This window comes from Monodon monoceros, unplaced genomic scaffold (genome assembly GCF_005190385.1).
Source record: "Monodon monoceros isolate NGI ecotype Baffin Bay Population unplaced genomic scaffold, NGI_Narwhal_1 Super_Scaffold_6, whole genome shotgun sequence".
Classification (NCBI taxonomy): domain Eukaryota; kingdom Metazoa; phylum Chordata; class Mammalia; order Artiodactyla; family Monodontidae; genus Monodon; species Monodon monoceros.
The window spans coordinates 17,073,028-17,091,695 of record NW_021703783.1 but is presented as its reverse complement, the minus strand read 5'-3'; the positions used below and the strand labels follow the sequence as shown (position 1 = coordinate 17,091,695).

At 35.9% G+C, this 18,668-nt stretch overlaps 1 protein-coding gene across 1 annotated transcript; it reads right to left on the bottom strand.

The window, feature by feature from the left end:
- Positions 1-1,963: 1,963 nt before the first annotated feature.
- CMAS (cytidine monophosphate N-acetylneuraminic acid synthetase) lies at positions 1,964-17,920 on the bottom strand. Its single transcript, XM_029204103.1, has 8 exons — positions 17,583-17,920; positions 10,934-11,076; positions 10,619-10,774; positions 8,749-8,882; positions 6,916-7,010; positions 6,369-6,540; positions 5,448-5,601; positions 1,964-2,569 (listed from the first exon to the last, which is right to left on the bottom strand). Exons 1-8 carry the CDS (start codon positions 17,840-17,842, stop codon positions 2,379-2,381), a joined length of 1,305 nt encoding a protein of 434 aa, XP_029059936.1. The 5' UTR covers positions 17,843-17,920; the 3' UTR covers positions 1,964-2,378.
- Positions 17,921-18,668: the final 748 nt, after the last annotated feature.

Below are 18,668 nucleotides of genomic sequence, written 5' to 3'. Positions count from 1 at the left end.
ACGTATAGCTTTCTTCCTCCTGCTGCTACTGTTTTTCCTGCCTGCAGCATTCTCTATTTCCTTGATGTCATCTCCCCTGTTGAATAAGGGGGAATTTCCCCACCTTAGGTGAGACAGAGAGGCTGGAGTGGAGTGGAGTTCCCTTCTCCCTGTTGGGGTAAGTCTTCTGTATTGCCCTCTGGGGAGATGTCCTTCCTACTGGAGTAGTCCTTTATTAGGGAGATAGGGTTTCTCCTATCAGGACCATAAGGGGATTTTTCTTGAATCCTCAGACCCATTCTGTGATAACCTGCTGGCATTTCTGGAGGGAAAGTGTGTCCCACTCCCACCTCCCATGACTGCAGTTTCTAGGAGTTTCTCACTCTCACATTAGCTCCACACAACTTCTGGCAATTTGCAAAATTACTAAATGTTCCCGTCAGTTTATGGCATCCAGCAGGTTTTGCTCTAGACAAACCAATATCAGGTGCCCTGTCTCTGGATGTGATTGTCATTGATTTTGGCCAGTTTGTCTTGTTGAACAAACTGGAAGGGGAAGGGGTTGGCAACTTTGAAGTTCTTTACATGTCAGAGCTGAACATGTATTTTCTTGGCTAAGTTTCCCTACTATTGGGCACATAGGAACTAGGAGTCACAGTGCGGTCTGAACTGTCTCTTTGTATTTGGCTTTGGGTGAGGGGAACGAAACAAGGACTCCAGTATAATCTAAACTTATGCATGGTATTTACAGGAGGTATTTTGTCAGGACGTTTTTTTAGGAATGAGTGACTCATGTGGTGATTAAATATAAGACTTGAGAATAGGCTAATAGAGGCATGGTTGGAGAATTACACAGAATAGCTTGATTGGGGTGGAGAACCGCACAAGAATCAGTAGGAACCGAAGCTGGAAATATTGTGTCCAGAGTACATTCAGACTGGGAAATGTTTGATTACATTCTGTGGTCAGCATGGAGTCACTACAGATTTTGTAAATGATAACAGCAAATACATAATTAATCTAGCAATAGTATTAGATAAACTGAAGGGACACTGGGCTAGTATCAAACTCAAGATTTAGTGTCTGACTAGAAATGAAAAGGAGAAACTGAGGAAGGCTGTGATGTCCCAATGATAAAATCAGACATTTGAGAGATGAGGTACAGGAATCTGGCCTATAATACAAAGAACTTGAAATGCAACCAGATCTCACAACAGAGATTAGGTTTTGGAGTCATCTGCACGGAGGTTATAGCTGAAATACTGAATAGAGATGTGGTCTTCGGGAAGAACAAGAGCTGCGTTTAGAACCTTGGTAATGTGTAAATTTAAGGGGATGGGAGAACATAGAGTTAGCAGTGGAAAAGCAAGAAAGATGGGATTAAAACCAGGACAAGATGTAAAGGAAATTAAGGTAGAAGATGGTCCTTTTTTTTTTCCAACTTATGTCTGGCCTATAGGGGCAGACTCTGAACTGTACAGATCCACCCAGCCTTGACTGGAAAACAGCTTCCTATATAGCGCGGCGTGAATGGCTTGCTTCTTGCTAGAGTTTTACAAGAACTCTTTTTATAGTGGAAATAGATGAAAATGTTCCACAAGAAATGGTTAGTGTTTTTATTAGGTAAGCATCCACAATTATGAGCTAATGTCCCATTCTTGGAATCTAACCAGGTAGGAGAGAGATTTGTGCTGGCTGTAAAATTTTGATAATAGCCAAATTTAGTACACAAAATTACCATGATCTCTGAGGTTAACTGCAAACGATTTACTACAAACCAATATACAACCTTCACAATACATGAATTTCTTCAGACATCTGTATTTGTATTTATGTGCTGTATGTATCCATATATGAAGTACAATCGGATGCTCTACAGCTGGTATTTAGTGGCTTGTTTCTCACGCTGACTTGCATGGTCAGTGTTTAAAGGAAATAAGGCAATGTTTGGTAAATCTCTTCTATAGCAACAAGACAGTTTTCATCAAGTTTGTGAAATGTAATTTTATTAATAGAAGGGCATGTCTTACCAGACAAACTGTCCCAAAATAAATAAAGTTTCAGCATCATTAAAAGCACACAAACACACAATTTTACAGGATACAATACAAAGTCAATTTTGATGATGTTCTTACTTGCATTTACTAAAAATCTGAGAGAGACTGTGATCAATCTCTAAATAATGATCCTGCATAAAGAGAAAAGTACAGCACAGTTATTTCATAGAAGGTTTTGGAGTGACAGTTTGAGAAGACTCTGCTTTAAAAGATATTAAGATATATCACAAATCAAATCACACTCTCTGTTAACATTACAGCATGGAATTGTACTTAATCAAAAATAAAAGAAAAGTGGCTGAAGAAGGCTGTATACTTTCTTTTCCAACATAACACTAATTTCTATTTTTGGCATGAATTAATAACCTTTTCCATTAGTAGGAAAACGTGCTCTGCAAACTCTCGGAGGGCACCACGGCCACCATAGCTTTTGCAAATATATCCAACAGCCTTCTGGGCAGCGGCACAGGCATCAGCAGGAACGCCACTGAGGCCCGCTTTCTTCAAGCACTCCTCATCAGACACTTCATTTCCTATCAAGTTAAAGAAACACTGGTTGAATATTTAAAGAGAGAAGGAATTTTCTTCCTAAATAATGCAAACAGCAATCAGTAAGTAATTCTGGCAACTTCAGACACTGTATATTAGAATACTACAGATTAGATGGAACAAAAATAAAAGCATTTCCAAGTATAATAAATACTTAAGGTCTAGGGTTTTTCCTAAGTAATTCATAATAAACGCTTATCAATTAGAGGAGAATGGAGTATACTTTCTGCTTGCCATGCATATTACAATTACTAGAAATCTAATATAAACTATAATTATTTAAACTGTTTATTAAGGAAAATTTCAAACATGCAAGAATCCCAAATTTATGTAGAATAATTATTAATGTTTTGCATTATTTATCAATATTCTTGTCCATTCCCTACCCCCCAAGTTTTTTGGAGGAAAGGGAGAAGAAGGAATTCCCAGAAAATATACTTTACCCATAAATTCTTTGCCATCTGTCTATAATACATATATTTTTAAGAAACTGACATAATATCATCCAACCAACAAAATCAACACTAATTCCTTAATATCATCTAATAACCTAGTATATGCTCAAATATCCTCAGCTGTCTCAAAATTGTCTGTAAATCGACTATAAAAAGTTGATTTATTTGAATCAGAAACCAAAAAAGGTCCACATAGTGCATTTTGTTGCTATACATCTTAAGTCTCTAACAGTTCTCTCTGATTCGTATGCTGCTTGTTGAAAAATTACCATCACATTGACATAACTACATCCTTTCTCTCCCTGCCTTGCTTATTAGTTTCTCCACCTCCCCCTCTTATTTTATTTTATTTTTTTGGTAGGATGAATTTCAGAAGCTCCCAGGATCTAACATTCACCATTCTGCATATAACATTACTATAATACAGACCAAATACTACTAATAAATGTTGGTTAAGAGTGTTTGTTTTAAATCTGTTCTACATTTATCGACTGAAATTTTTTCTTTTATTATTAAATGTATTGAAATTTGAATTGTTTTCAATGAAAGATGATAAAGTATTTCTTTGCATAACCCACCCCTGAAACTAAACTTTATTAAATTTTATTTATAAAAGTGTTTATTAGAACTAATAAATGAATTCAGTAGTTGCAGGATACAAAATTAATACATAGAAGTCTATTGTGTTTCTATATATACTAATAATGAACTCTCAGAATGAGAAATTAAGAAAACAATCCCATTTAGTATTTCATCAAAAAGAATAAAATACCGAGGAATAAATCTAAGGAGGTAAAAGACCTGCACTCAGAAAACTCTTTAAGACACTGACAAAACAAACTGAAGATGACACAAACAGATGGAAAGATATACTGTGCTCATGGATTAGAAGAATTAATGTTGTTAAAATGATCATAACTACACCAAAGGCAATCTACAGATTCAATGCAATCCCTCTACCAAAATACCAAAGGCATTTTTCACAGAACTAGAATAAAACTAAAATTTGCATGGAAACAGAAGACCCCAAATAGCCAAACCAATCTTGAGAAAGAAGAACAGAGCTGAAGGAATCATGTTCCCTGTTTTCAAAAGCTATACTCATTAAAGCAGTATGTTAAGAGATTAATCCTAAGAGTTCTCATCGCAGGGAAAACATATTTTTATTATCTCATATGTATCTGTATGAGATGATGGATATTCACTAAATTTACTGTGATAATCACTGCATGATGTATGTAAGTTAAATCACTGTGCTGTAGACCTTAAACTTATACAGTGCTGTAAGTCGGTTATATCTCAATAAAATTGGAAGAAAAAAAAGTGTCAACATTTTAAAGGAATACACTTTATACATTTATGTAGCTGATACAAAATACTGCTCTGATTTTTAAAATAAAAATTTGGAGTTTTTTCTCTATTTTCTTGATTTTCTAACCTCTACTTTTTATACTTTTTTCCTTCTGTGATATGAGTAATGCATATTCTTGGTAGAAACTTTTAAAAAAAATAAAGGCAAAAAAATCAAAATTAGGCTAATTATTATTATTTATGGATAATCACTACACCTTGGCATATATATTTTACAGTTTTACTTATATAAATGATATACACTTATTACTAAATGCATACACTATTTTAAGGATTTTATATTATCTTCAATTTCTTTCCCAATAGCCTTATGAAGTTTGATTTGTGTTTATACTATAAGTAGGACAACTAAGGCTTAGAGAAGCTGCTTAAGGTTGCACAGGTAATAGTAAGTACAGCTGGGATTTGTTATATGTTCCATTAAAATTGTTTTCTTCTTACAAAAATTGGATCATTTTCTATCAAAGGTTCTATAGTATTTTTCTCCACTGAATCTTCACATGTGATTCAAAGGCTATTCCTGAAGTCCCCAGATCACATGCTCCCAAAGCATCCCTGTGCTTCTTCTTTTGAGGCCCATATTGTCCTTGTAGATATTTATCTCATACACGGTTTATAGTTATTACGTATTTTAATAACTTTTCATTACTGATATTCAAAAATGTTGACATCATTAGACTGTAAACCCTGTAAGCAATAAGTCCCAGCAACCAGTTCCAAGTATGCATAGAGGAGACACGTGATAAATATACTTGCTTAATGCTAAAGTGAAAAACTTGTGACATGTGACCATGTCAAGGAATACATATTACAGCATTGTTTTTAATGGTTGCATAAATCTATTTTTGCAGGATATTTAGGTGGGTTCTTTTTTTCCCTCCATTATTGGCATATTTGTTCAATTTCTTTCCTGGAAATGGAATCTGGGGAGTCAAATCTATGTACATTTTAATAATAGCAAAATATATTCAGAATGTACTTCCTATATATCAGAAATCTTCAATCCATTATTATGGCTGAATAGAAGGATACCAACCAAGATATGCCACTTCTTTCCAGCACAGGCCCATTTCTTTTCTCCATTCATCTACAACTGCAAGCTTGTCTGGTACACTGACTTCCATTTTGCAATCCAGTTTTAAGGAAGAGAGAGTCTGCTTTGAACAGGCCCTTTCTGAGATTAACCTCACCTTAAGAAAAAAAAAAAAAAGGGCAAAATGAGAAAACAGAAATCTCTCATAATAAAATAACACCTTTTAAATAATACAGATCACAAGTGAGTAGTCTGAAGGACTAATTAAGTAAAATCAACTAATTTATTTTAAAATGATGAAGCTTTAACACATTTGATTGCTAGTAGTCCAATAAAGGCGAAAGACTGTTTTCTACAGTGGAAAGGATTCAATCTACAGGTAAAAAATAAAATATACATTGTCTGATAACAATCTAAGATTCTCCCAATAATTCAATTTATTCAGAGGAAAGTCTGACTTGTCTCTCATGCTGCTCAGAAACACGTATTTAAGATTTCTAGTGAATTCTAAGAAATCATCTTAAACTTCATTTTTGAAAATACACATAAGTATTGTTATTTTGAATTAAAATTTTCAATCATAAGAATAAGCTACATTTAAAAAATCCACCTGAGATTTGCTTTTCTCCAAATGCTGACACCTATTTTCTATGAAACCTTTCTGGTTGCAAAATCCTATCGGAAATACTAGATAGCACCTATTATCATACTCATTAAATAAATAAGAAATATTATTTATTGATAGACAAATTACTAATTCTGCTCATCTAAAAGTAAATAGCACAATTTTCTAGGTATGTGAAAGCTAAGTTTCAGATATTTTAATTGATAATACTAAAAACGTAAATCTCTTATTTCCCTCATGTGTTCCTTGACCTTAAATCACAATCTTAAAGAGCATTGCTATGTTCAGGGGGCACATACCTCAATACCACTTTTCTTTAATAAACTTATCCCAATAGCATCTTTTACATCGTAAGATATTATTTCTTTCTGGTCTCCTGATACATAAATGTGGCCATTGGTTAGACATCCATCAATATTGCAAACGAAAAGTTTTATCTCCTTCAGCTTCTCTTTGCCAAAATAGCCAAATCTAAATGAAACCAAAAGAGACTTTTGAATTTTAGTGTGATACTAATCTCTCATCTGGCTAACACCAGTAAACTTGGTAGCCCGTTTCCATTTAATTACTCAAACATTACCTTTCCAGGTAACCTCACATACACACTTCAACTTACAGTGCAAGGATTTTAAGTGTGGTCTAACCAGATTATGTGCTTCTCAAGTTACTGAATAAGCCATCTATAGGCATATTTTATGTATATGTCTTCCTCACATAAGCAAAATAATTACAAAAGATCCTAAGATTGGAGGATCAAAAATCAGTTGTCCACAAGTGAATTTAAAGGTATCTACTAAAAATCATTCATTGTGGTCTAGTGCAAAGGCTATACAATCTTGTTTTCACCTTAAAACTCTTTGTTCTGCAATAGGCCAGTCAATGTCCACATCTATGTCCACACTGTGCTCGGCTCGCATCTCGTAGTACGCCATTTTCCCACCCTAAAGATAGCACAGGTGCCATGAGGACTGTTGTCAACATGCTTTCACACATATCAAAAAGTTTATTACAATACAGAACAATGAATCCACTTCTATAGTACTAAGAAAAATGAATAAACCAGTAATACCAGACATACAACAAATAATTTTTTTTGGAGGGGAGAGCTTATTGTTTTCCCTATATTCAAACCACATAAACAACCCTGACATTTTTCAAATTCTATTTACACAGTGCAAGTTCCCATTTTTCTTTAAATAGATTTTAAAGACTGAAACAGAGTAGAAATAATATGCATCCTCCAGTATTCTGACCACAAGGAATTTTCTGGGAATCCCTAATTGTATCCCCTTTGTTCTGGTAGTCTCTCCCATCATCATCCAAAAGCAGTAGCATGAATGTTTTTGGAACTTCTGTTCCTATTTGCAATAGGGGTAAGATTGGGGAGGAAAAGGAACTGTAGTATCTACTGTACAGAACTGCCTTAGATCCCTGAGCTACAGATGGGAGTGGACAATAATTGTCTGGGTCACATGTGGGTAAAGGTAGGAACAGTGTCATGATCCTGGGGTATGGGGCAAGAGGAGTGAGGCCTCTCCTGATTGTAATCATTTGAAGGTCAATATCAATCACTAGAAATTTTCATTTTTCAGAATTGTCAGTCTCTTTACAAATCTTGTTACAATGAGAAACCTACTTTTCTCCACACTTTAGGAAATGGTCAAATCACATTCCCCCTTAGCAAAGAGCTTATGGAGGGTGGTATCTATAGATGTCAAATCTAATTTTCCTGAATACTCAAACTTAACTGAACAGCCAGTCTACAGTTCGCCTACTGACCAGAAGATTGGAAAAATTCCTTCCCCTTAGAGAATGAGTCACATTAGAATTTTTACTATAAAGAATGGAGTTCGGGGGTTCTTAAATGCTATTTTTTGAGTAACATAGGACCTGAATCCAAATCCTAACAGTGCCATTCACAACTTGTTTTTGCTTTGAGACAATTGCTTCATTTTTCAGAGCTGCCATTTCCTCCTCTGAAACAGAACTAGGAACATCCATTTTATTCCGTTATATAAGATAACCTGTGTAGTATTGCATATAGTCCTGGGTCCATAGTAAATGCTGAATAAAGAATAGCTATAACCAAAATGAAAAAATAGTATATGATGTAACGTAACCACACAGGCTCTAAAGATGAGAGAGACATCCAACTCCCTTATTGTAAAATGAGAGCATTAAGACTCAGAACAGATAAAATGATATATTCAAGGTTAAATAGTTATAGAGATTTTACTACAATATATTCCAGTTTTCCTGATGCCCAGGTTGGTGCTCTTTCACCTCTACTATACTGTTGTGTTTTTTGTCTCTTTTCAAAGTAATACAGGTTATTCAACTGTACAACCACAACTTGACAGTAATACAACTATGGATTAAAAACAGAGTTTTGAATGAAATAACATGAATACCAGGACACATATAGAACATTCAATACTTGTTTCATTTCTAATCTTAATGTTACAACTGTAGCAGAATCTTTCCCATATTCACTGAATGAACCCCAAAGATCACTTTGGGGTAAGTGTGCAGGATAAATGCCTCAGATAATAAATCTTGTCAGTTACTGCTTTTCCCCTAGGGGTTAATACTTTCCTTAATGTGACATACTTCTTTCTTAGAACTCAAAGTATATAGATAAAAGGGTTTGAAAGGTTTTTGCAAAATGAGGGCACAAACCTGTAAGTAACCCATCTCTATCAAATGTCTTTTAGCAAAATAAAACGAGCCATTTTCATATAATTCTCCATCCCAGTCTTGTCGACGAGGTCGTTTAGCTGGATTCAAATTCAGAGGCTCAGTCATTTCACGAACTAAAAGCAAAAAGCTACAGTAAGTCCCAGGTGCTTTGAACACTGAAAATGTTCATTCAGTAATTTTTTTAAAAAGCAAATAAAAATGAACTCAGAAGGTAGAATATTTCTGTATCTAAATAAACAATTTAAAAGATTTTTTAAAGAAACAAAACCTCTAATAATTCTGATGATTTATCTTTGCCTTTCAATAACAATAAGAGAAAAATAAGGTATCTTACAGAGAAATTCTGAGCAATTAAAGTTTTAAACTATTTATACAAATATAATGCTTTGGGAGGACATAAAGGCAACCTTAAAATAGTTTCAAAAGAAGTGAATTTGTTATAAAGTACCCATAGTTCAATATTTGAGCCCTTTAAATCTACTGCTCACTATGAGCTTCTATAGAAATACAATGTATGTGTTATTTATCTAATGTGGTTGAGAAATTACTCTCATGGAATTATTACAGAAAAATGAATACTTCCCCACTAAATTATTGAAACTTTCATATTGATAGAACTGCTTATATAATGTATGATACATTCTTACTAGTAGTTAAAACAATACTAATATAAAATATACATAACAATAAATAAATAATGTTTACTTATTGTTGGTAATAATGAAGGCTGAGCAATACCAACATTAATGATTATAACATGATATAATAAATGAAGCCTTCAGTATTGGTATATAGGAATTCCCTTGGCTTTCCACTAAATTTTTGCCAAATTTGTGTTTGTGGATGTGTATGGATACTTTTTGAACTTTTTTAACTTTAATCACATATCATATAAAGCTCAATATTCAGTTTAACACTGGGCTTCCTTGATTTGTTCAAAAATGTGTTTTACAAGCTTTAATCCTTCCTATATCTTATTTCTGATATTTAGTGAATAAGTTCAAAATATTATATATATAAAACTTAACGTAGAACTTGTTACAGAGAAGACACTCAATAAATGCTTATTGAATGAAATCAATAAATTTAGTCATTGATACACTGCATTGATTTTGACAGCATTCATATTTAGAGGCTGAAAAATCATCATTTTCTGTCTATAACTTTATCTTATCTTAATTGCTCTTTTGTGGACCTTCTCCATTTTCACTGCATCTTCCTCTCTCATTTAAGTCAAACATAGGTTAGAGACCAGCTTTCCTACATTCAACACATGTCAGGGCATTGAAGAGTAATCCCACTGCCTTTCTTCAAGTATGTTACATTTACCTATTTGTTGGTGATTCTATTCTTTATTACAGATTTTGCTACTTTATCTGGCTAGAAATCAGGCTCTAGCTAAACGTTATGGAACTCTTTTTGCACGAGAAGTTACAAACTTTGGGAAGCAATTCCACAAATTCATTCTTGAGGTTCTCCAAAACTTTTCGGTGGAAGATTTCTATTCCCACAATTCTGTGATTTATACGGAGTTTATCAAACAAGTCTAGAACAACATAAAAGTATTTGCTCTAGAAAAATGACATGTCTTCCTCAAAATACAAATAGAGGGTTAAAATAATCCTTTGTAAAAAGTAATTTGGTAGAGAATTAATTTGGTATCATTGTTTTGCCTCAATAATCACAAGATTTAGAACACATTATAAATGTTATTACCTACTAGAGTTAAGAATCCCATGTTCTATTTTACTGCTCCCTTTTTACTCTCCCCACTCCTAAAGAATATTTGCATATGAAAAATTAATTCTCCATAAAATGAGCTAAAATAAAGATTGATACAACAGATTACCTCCTTTCTGAATTTCACCCCATCGAAACTGATGGCGTCTCACAACAGAGAAAACAGAATCATATCCTTCTTCTCGAATCATTTCTGCAACTTTTTGAAGATCAGTAGGATGTAAACACGGAGAAGTAGCTTGAATATTTCCTACAATGTCAACCTCTTAAAAAGACAAAACAAATGAAAAGAACATCAAAATAAAGTTCTTTGCAAGCAAGTAACACTAAGATCTAAATTCAAATGTTAAAACAAGTCTTGTGAAATGATAGGCAAGTTGGAAATTATGTAAAATTTTGAATAAACTATTAGTCAAACTCATACCATTGTGATAATTAAGAAATTCTATGATGGCATCTAGTGAGGTAGAACTGTCTTTTGAAGCTTCAGAACTTCTTCGATGAACTTGTGCACCAAATTGTTTGGCCACATTCTCAATTTCATCATGGTCTGTTGAAACCCAAACACTGTACAGATATTAAAAAATAAAAAAATAAAAAGCCAAATCACTAAAAAAAAAATCATTAAAGATAAAAAGGAGCTCTGCAACCCCAAAAATACAGCTTACATAATGTTAGAATAGTTTTTGTACCAGCAAAATAATGTTACAGATAGAAAGTAATATAAAATTTAAAGAAAAATAAAGTATTTTCTATGTAAACCACATTTTTAAATGTCTGAATCAAAAATGTGGTCCTAGATGTAATATTTATATTTACATATATAAATATATATAACATATTATTTATATACATATTATTTACATAGCCCTAGATATAGTTTTATAAAATTAGAAAAAAATAATTGGTATTTTTGAAGCTACTGGTATATTAAAGACACTAGTAACACGAGAAGTTCAAATCTAAAGAAAATAAAGAAGATACTGCTTCTTATTCCCCATCAAAATCCAAAATATTGTGTATTTAATATACTTGCTAAGAAAAAAAGGGATTTGGCTTAGCCAAACCACAACACTGAAAGAGTTTCAAGCTTAGTAGAGACTAAATGCCCAAAACAATCAGACAAGCCAACTCTTTTTTTGCCAATTAACAATGGGTATATAAATATCTGAACACAGAATCAAGTGGGTAAAGCCACCGATAACAATTAAAGATGTGGAGAACATGACTTGATTGGCTCAGAAGAGCTTAGCTGAACAGCTCTATTAACCACAGCTTACAGAGTTGACCATTTGGACTTTATAAGATGACGACTAAGAGTAAAATATAAAACATTATTTGGGGGCGTGTACTAGTCTGTACTGAATTGTTTCCTTGACCTTTACAAATCCCCACTGCTAGAAACAGAAGATGTGAGTATTACTCTAGCCACAATGTTTTTATAGTGACATTACACAAAGAAATCTGAATGACTTCTTTGGTATATGCATATACAGTTGACCCTTGAACAGCACTGGTTTGAACTGTGTGAATGTTTTTCAGTAAATGTACTGGAAAAATTTTAGAAGGTCTGCTAAAATTTGAAAAAAATTGCAAACTGTGTAGCCTAGTAATATTGGAAAAAATAAGAAAAAGTTAGGTGGGACTTCCCTGGCGGTCCAGTGGTTACGACTCCGTGCTTCCAATGCAGGGGGAGTGGTTTCGATCCCTGGCTGGGGAACTAAGATCGCACATGCTGCGAGGCATGGCCAAAAAATAAACAACAACGATGTAATTAAACCAGCCAAGATGACTAAGTATAATACCACAAAAACGCAAAAAAAAAAAAAAAAAAGGTATGCCATGAACGCATAAAACATATGTAGATAATAGTCTATCCTTACATAGACATGAGTGATATTTAATATAAAGTTAATAATGTTTTACTTTTCTGTTTTTTAACTCTGCCCATCATCACAGGTAAGTGGTGTTTTAAAAAAATGGAACAATGTTTCTGACACTGTATTATGAATATGACTGTAATACTGTATGCCATAAAAATTTTATAATGATTCATTCATTAGTGTATAGGCTAGGCTACCGTGAAGCAATCACACTGATTACAACAGGCTACCATAAAGCAATCACACTGTTGCTTCTTTGTTATCAATGCCCGAATCATTATACCTGTAAATAAATATGAATTTCTTTTTCACATTATCTTTTCATTTTTGATGTTCAGTGTTAGTAATATGTGTAACATCTACAGTGTTTTGTATCATATGACAATATTGATACTGACAGGTGATTCATCTTGTAAACAAAGTAAACTTATGATATAGTGCAGTATGTAAATGTATTTTGTCTTCCTTATGATTTTCTTTTCTCTAGCTTACTTTATTGTAATATACAATACATATATATTATAAAATGTGTTAATCAATAATAAAAAATAAATAAAACAAACAAAATAAAACATAAAACTAAATAAAACATAATGTGTTTCAGATATAGAAAACTCATGGTTACTTATGGGGAGAGGGAAAGGGGGAGGGCCAATATAGGGGTAGGGGAAAAAAAAGGGTTATTATGGGATTACATAAAATCATGTGTGAAACTTTTGAAAATTGTAAGGCACTACAGAATTTAAAGAATCTTTCAATTAAAAAAACAATTAAATTTAAAAAACATAATGTGTTTATGTTACTGGTAAGGCTTTAGTGAACAGTAGGCTATTAGTAGTTAAGTTTTGGTGGATCAAAAGCTAATCTGGGATTTTTGACTGCCCGGGGTGGGGAGTTGACACCCCGACCCCACATTGTTCAAGGGTCAACTCTATTTCTTTTACCCCTTTCATTCAGTATCTACTGAATGAATGAGAACCTGCATGTTTCAAATGTCTATGCTCAATTGTCAAGAGTGAAAAGAGAGAAACTAAAGAAAAATTTCTAACATCTCTGGTTTTCATTTATGAATTTAATTTCATTTATTGCCTTTACTATTGGCAGATGATTTAACAGAGATAAAGTCAATAAACCCCCATAGTGCCCCCAATTTTTTTTTTCAGAGGAAACCTAGTAAACAAGATGAGCCATTGGCTAGGAGTCAAGCGTGTCATACCTACTCATGTCATTCTGCGCAAGGCACAACATAGGAGCCCTCATTTTCCTCCATCTCAAAATCTGAAATAATTTTGGGATAAGTTTTTCACTGGAAAGTGTCACAAAGTTATATAACAAAGTGAAGTACCAACAAAAATGTAGTGAATTTTTTAAAGAGAGGATAAAAGAAGGGTGGTGATGGTAACACAGTAAAAAAGTAAACAGTAAAAGAAAGAGATGAGTCTTTTGACATCTGGTTTCCATCACTAATTGAAATAAATTACTGAAGCCATTTTATTATCCTGATCTTTACTGTAATAAACATTCAACACCTCAGGATTCAGTGATCTTTTGGAAATGCTAAACAGTAAATAAGAAATAACAGAGGTTGGGAAGAGGTTTGCCTGTGTTTCATCTTTCCTCCCTTTTATTATTCATTCATTCCTTCATTCATGAAATGATTCCTGACTGCCTATTCTGTTTCAGGCCCTACTCTGGACACTGGGATATATAATCCATTTTCTTGAGAAACTCTCAGCGGATTGGTAGAGACAGCGAGAGGTCAGGAAGCAATAACTAACCTTTCTACAATGCTTTACTTTTTACAAGGTATTTTTATAGTGCCTGCTACATAACAGGTGCTCAATTTGTTGAATGAATGAAACAGTAGATGGTTAAGAGCATGGACTCTGAAGGAAGGGCTTCAAATCCCGGCTCTACCACAAGCTAGCTATATGACTCTAGGTCAAATCTCCCTAAGCCTCAATTTTCAGTAAACGGAGGTAATAATAGTAGTAATTACCTAATATGATTGTTATGAGAATTCAACATAAACCACAATACAGAATAAACGTTTAATAAGTGTTAGCTATTGAAAATAATAAAATAGGAATAGCAATAAAGGAACAGCTACACAGTCTCATTTAATCCTCACACTGACTCTGTTGGAAGGAAAACTGAAGTTTTGCTTTCAGACCTTCAAAGGTCCAAATGTCTAATTTGTATGTATTATGTAAGGCAATGGCATTATGAATATGAAAACAGCATCTTATAGGTACACTTAAAATACAATGATCATCATTTATTAGAAGGACTAAGTCAGTCAATCATTCTCCCTTGGTTTAGGGGCATCAGATGAGGCAGGGCAAAAGAGAAAGAATGAGCAAATGAACAAACAGGGCTAATAAAATTTAAAATCAAGTATAAAGTAAATGTCAAAGTTCAACGCCAATGGCTTTAAATTTAAAATCAAGTATAAAGTAAATGTCAAAGTTCAACGTCAATGGCTTTAAGTTTAAAATCAAGTATAAAGTAAATGTCAAAGTTCAACGTCAATGGCTTTAAATTTAAAATCAAGTATAAAGTAAATGTCAAAGTTCAACGTCAATGGCTTTAGCCTCAGATGAAGTCATACTACATCTAACAGGATGAACAGGAGTATCAACCATGATCCCTACGACAGAAACTTCAAATCGTAAGTTGCCATTTCAAGGACAACATAGCATGGCCCTTCATTAATCATAAATCCACACCCTAGAAATGAAACCAAAACTTATGTTTATCTTTCACGTTAGGCAACATTTTAAAAGATCAATTTACTCTTGAGATTCACTTACACAGCACTCAACCACTGTTGAAACCAAGCTCTTAAAAACTCAGCTCAAACAATAGCTTTTTACTAAATGAAAATATTATCTCAGCATTTTTCTTGACTGTTAACTCTCCAAGTCAGTGGGCAAAGTTAGCAACCTTGAAAGTATCGTTAGCTTTGATTCTAAGCAGGCCAGAAACTCAATTAAGTCAAAATGATTTTGAACAAAATAATCTCCAGGCCTGAAAAACACAAATCAGGCAAGCTACAGGTTTCCCCAATTCCTTCATAGGGTACATATTTGTTGAAGGAGGCAGAAGGGGAGAAGCAGGAAGGCTGCTCCAAACTGACTGCAGCTTCAGAATAAGTCAATTAAATTCAAATCTACCCCTTCTGGGTGGTAGATTAGAACTCAAAGGGCAGAGAGGGATGTATAACTGCAAGCTTTCTAAATTAACTGTTTTAAGAGGGCATCCAGGGGCTATCTGCCAGAAGAACATAGGTAAATTCTCCCGGCAGCACTGAGCACGCATTTTCGGGGGCTGGGATCATCCTAAGAACAAGGCCTTAAGCTGCTAGAAACCATGACAGAGTTTGGTTGAACACAGACGTTTGGATGGAGTTGTTATGTGTGGAAAGTTCTGCCATTCTCAGCAAAACTACCCCCATACCATAAGGGGAGAGCCTATCTAGAGGAATCAAGAAATAGAGGATTATGGTGACCAAGTGCACTATCCCCTTACTTTCTTTTTCTTAAAAATATGTATTATCACCTGGTACAGTATACACTGTTTATATATTAACTGTCTTCTCCCTATTATAATGCAAGCTTCACCAGCCTAGGGATGGACCCTACTGCTATAACCCTTGGTTAAGGACACATAATAGTGCCTGTCACATAGTAGGTAGTCAATAAATGTTTGCTGAATGAATCATTTTTGCCCTTCAATCTGTATCTCAAACAAGCCCTACCTTTTTTTGGTTAGCCAGTTTGAAAGGGGTTTCTTGACATATGCAACTGGAGTTGTAAACGCATTCTGTTCTCAATCTATTATGAATGTGATTTTCCTCTCTAGTTTATGTCACAAAAATAGGATTTTACTACATCACTACTAACTGGATGCACCTTCTCTCGGTCCTTTTTTTTTTCCCCCAGTGTGTACCCTTTGTAAGGAGGTAAAAATGTCCAAAAGTCTGTGAGCTTAACACGGAAAGAACCATGTCACACACATCTTGCTGTTCCCTTGGATGTGTATGGCAGAAATTAGGGTTCAGTGTTTACTGAACTGAACGAAATCCCCCAGTCTTTCTTTATCACTCCTTTGCACACTTCCTGTTACATTACTCTTATATTCTGTGTGCCAGCTCTTATTTACCTTGCACCACCCAGGACTTCCTTTGGATAAAAACATTAAAATTAGTAAATTTATACTTTTTCGGTACCTCCTTTGTAAACAAGAACAGTTAAGTGAAAATCATTTATCCATATATTAATGTAGGTAATTAATATGCTCCAAAAACAGCCATCTCTTTAAAAACCAAAACCCAAACATCAAAAAGGTGAAAATAATTTACTTTCCACGGTAACAAATTCAAGCATAATTAGGTTGAAATTACCATGTGTAAGTTCATTCTTGGCACAGAATTCTATCTCCCTTCTTTTATGAATGACATAAGCTTGTAACTCCTGGCCAATACGGCATATGGCCATGTCTCTAAATGATGCACAATTAAAACTGTCCTTAGGACAAACGAGGTTCCAAAGGTATGATCAAACCATTTATAAGCATTTCATCAAACAGTCCAGCGGTGCGGTTTTCCACTCTCGCACCTACATACAAATGTGGGGAGCTGTCTAGATTGTGCTGACTCACAGGCAGATAGCTTAGAGTATTTTCCAAAGGTCAGGAAAGGATCTCCAAGCTGAGCTTGAAATGAGAAAAGCCTTGACAGCCCACTCCATTCATGAACCCGATGCCTCCTTAATCGATCAGCACCAGGTGGGTATCAGACGCCGGGCAACAAGGGAAAGCCAACGGCCACTGCCTAAAGGAGTTCACAGATTATCGCAGACGTTTCACAAGGGTGGACTCCTTTCCTTTACCCTGCGAGGTCAACCCGGGCAGCGCAAACAGTAGAGAAGAGGAAATCTCCCCCTTTACGGATGTTATTCTCAAGGGCGGAGACAGGAACGGTCCCAAGTTCATGGCTGTTAGCAGCTATGGAACAAGGAAGAAGCTGGAGCCCCTCCTCCCCCGGCTGCCAGCCGGGGCCCAGACACCCCGGATCTTGCACACCCCTTCCGCGGGCGATTGCCCCCCGGAGCACCTGCCCCTCCGGCGGCCCGGCTCCCCCTCACGACCCCCGCCCAGGCCGCACCGCCCACTCTCGCACATGCGCACCTCTGGAAGACCCCCGAGTCCAGGGCCGCACGCAGGACCCAGCCAATGAGCGGGACCCCCGCCAGGTGCTTAATGTTCTTCAGGGGGATGCCCTTGCTGCCGCCGCGGGCCAGGATTAGGGCCGCCAGGTGCGGGGGCTTCTCCACACCTCGGCCCTGGCCCCCGCGGGAGTTGCGCTGCAGCTTTGGCGGCCGACCCCGGGAGGGCCGGCCCCGCGGGTTGGAGACGGAGGTGGCGGCCCCCTTCTCCACCGAGTCCATCTTCCTCCCACGCCTTCTCCCCAGCTTCTCCACATCCGGGAGCTCTTGTCTCGCCACCTCAGCTCGGCGCCGCCCGACCTCCCCGCCCGACCGCTAGCGGGGGTGGCTGTTCCCGGCCCCGCCCACCGCCACGTCCCCGCGCCCTCGCGGGGAACGCCGGGAATTGTAGTCCGAGGGTCGCTCGCAGGGTCCCGGAGGCCCAGGAGGCTCTGCCCGGGCGACCCCCAAGTCCAAGCCCGGCACGGAAAGGCCAGAAATGCCTTGAAGGAAGTGTAGCTTCCAGGGGGCTTGATATTGTATGGAAATTAATAAAATAGGCAACACAGGTTACCGATGAAGAACTTCTCCATTTAGGAATTGTGGTGGGTTTTCCACGGCACACCCTGGTGCACCCGAACACTAAACAATTTTATATTTTAAAATTTATATTTTAAACGTCCGTCTTTCTGCTATGCTTCTGACTCATTGTTTCCAAGAGATGACCTCATTCGAATGTTCTCCAAGCACCTTAAATTCAACATTTTAAAAACAACCCTCCCAGAGCAACCCTGTATTTTTGGTAACTATGTGAGGAGAAGCTCAAACTGCTTCTACCTCTGCATTTTCTTTTTCTTTCTTTCTTTTTTTTTAATTGAGGTGTAACTGACATATAACATGTTAGTTTCAGGTGTACAATGTAATGATTCAATATTTGTATGTATTGGGAAATGATCACCACAATAGGTTTAGTTAACCTTTCAACATATCTGTCTGCCTTTTCTATCAAATATCACCATCCGTCTGGTGGAAAAACTTGGAAGTCAACCTTGTCTATTCCCTTCTAAGT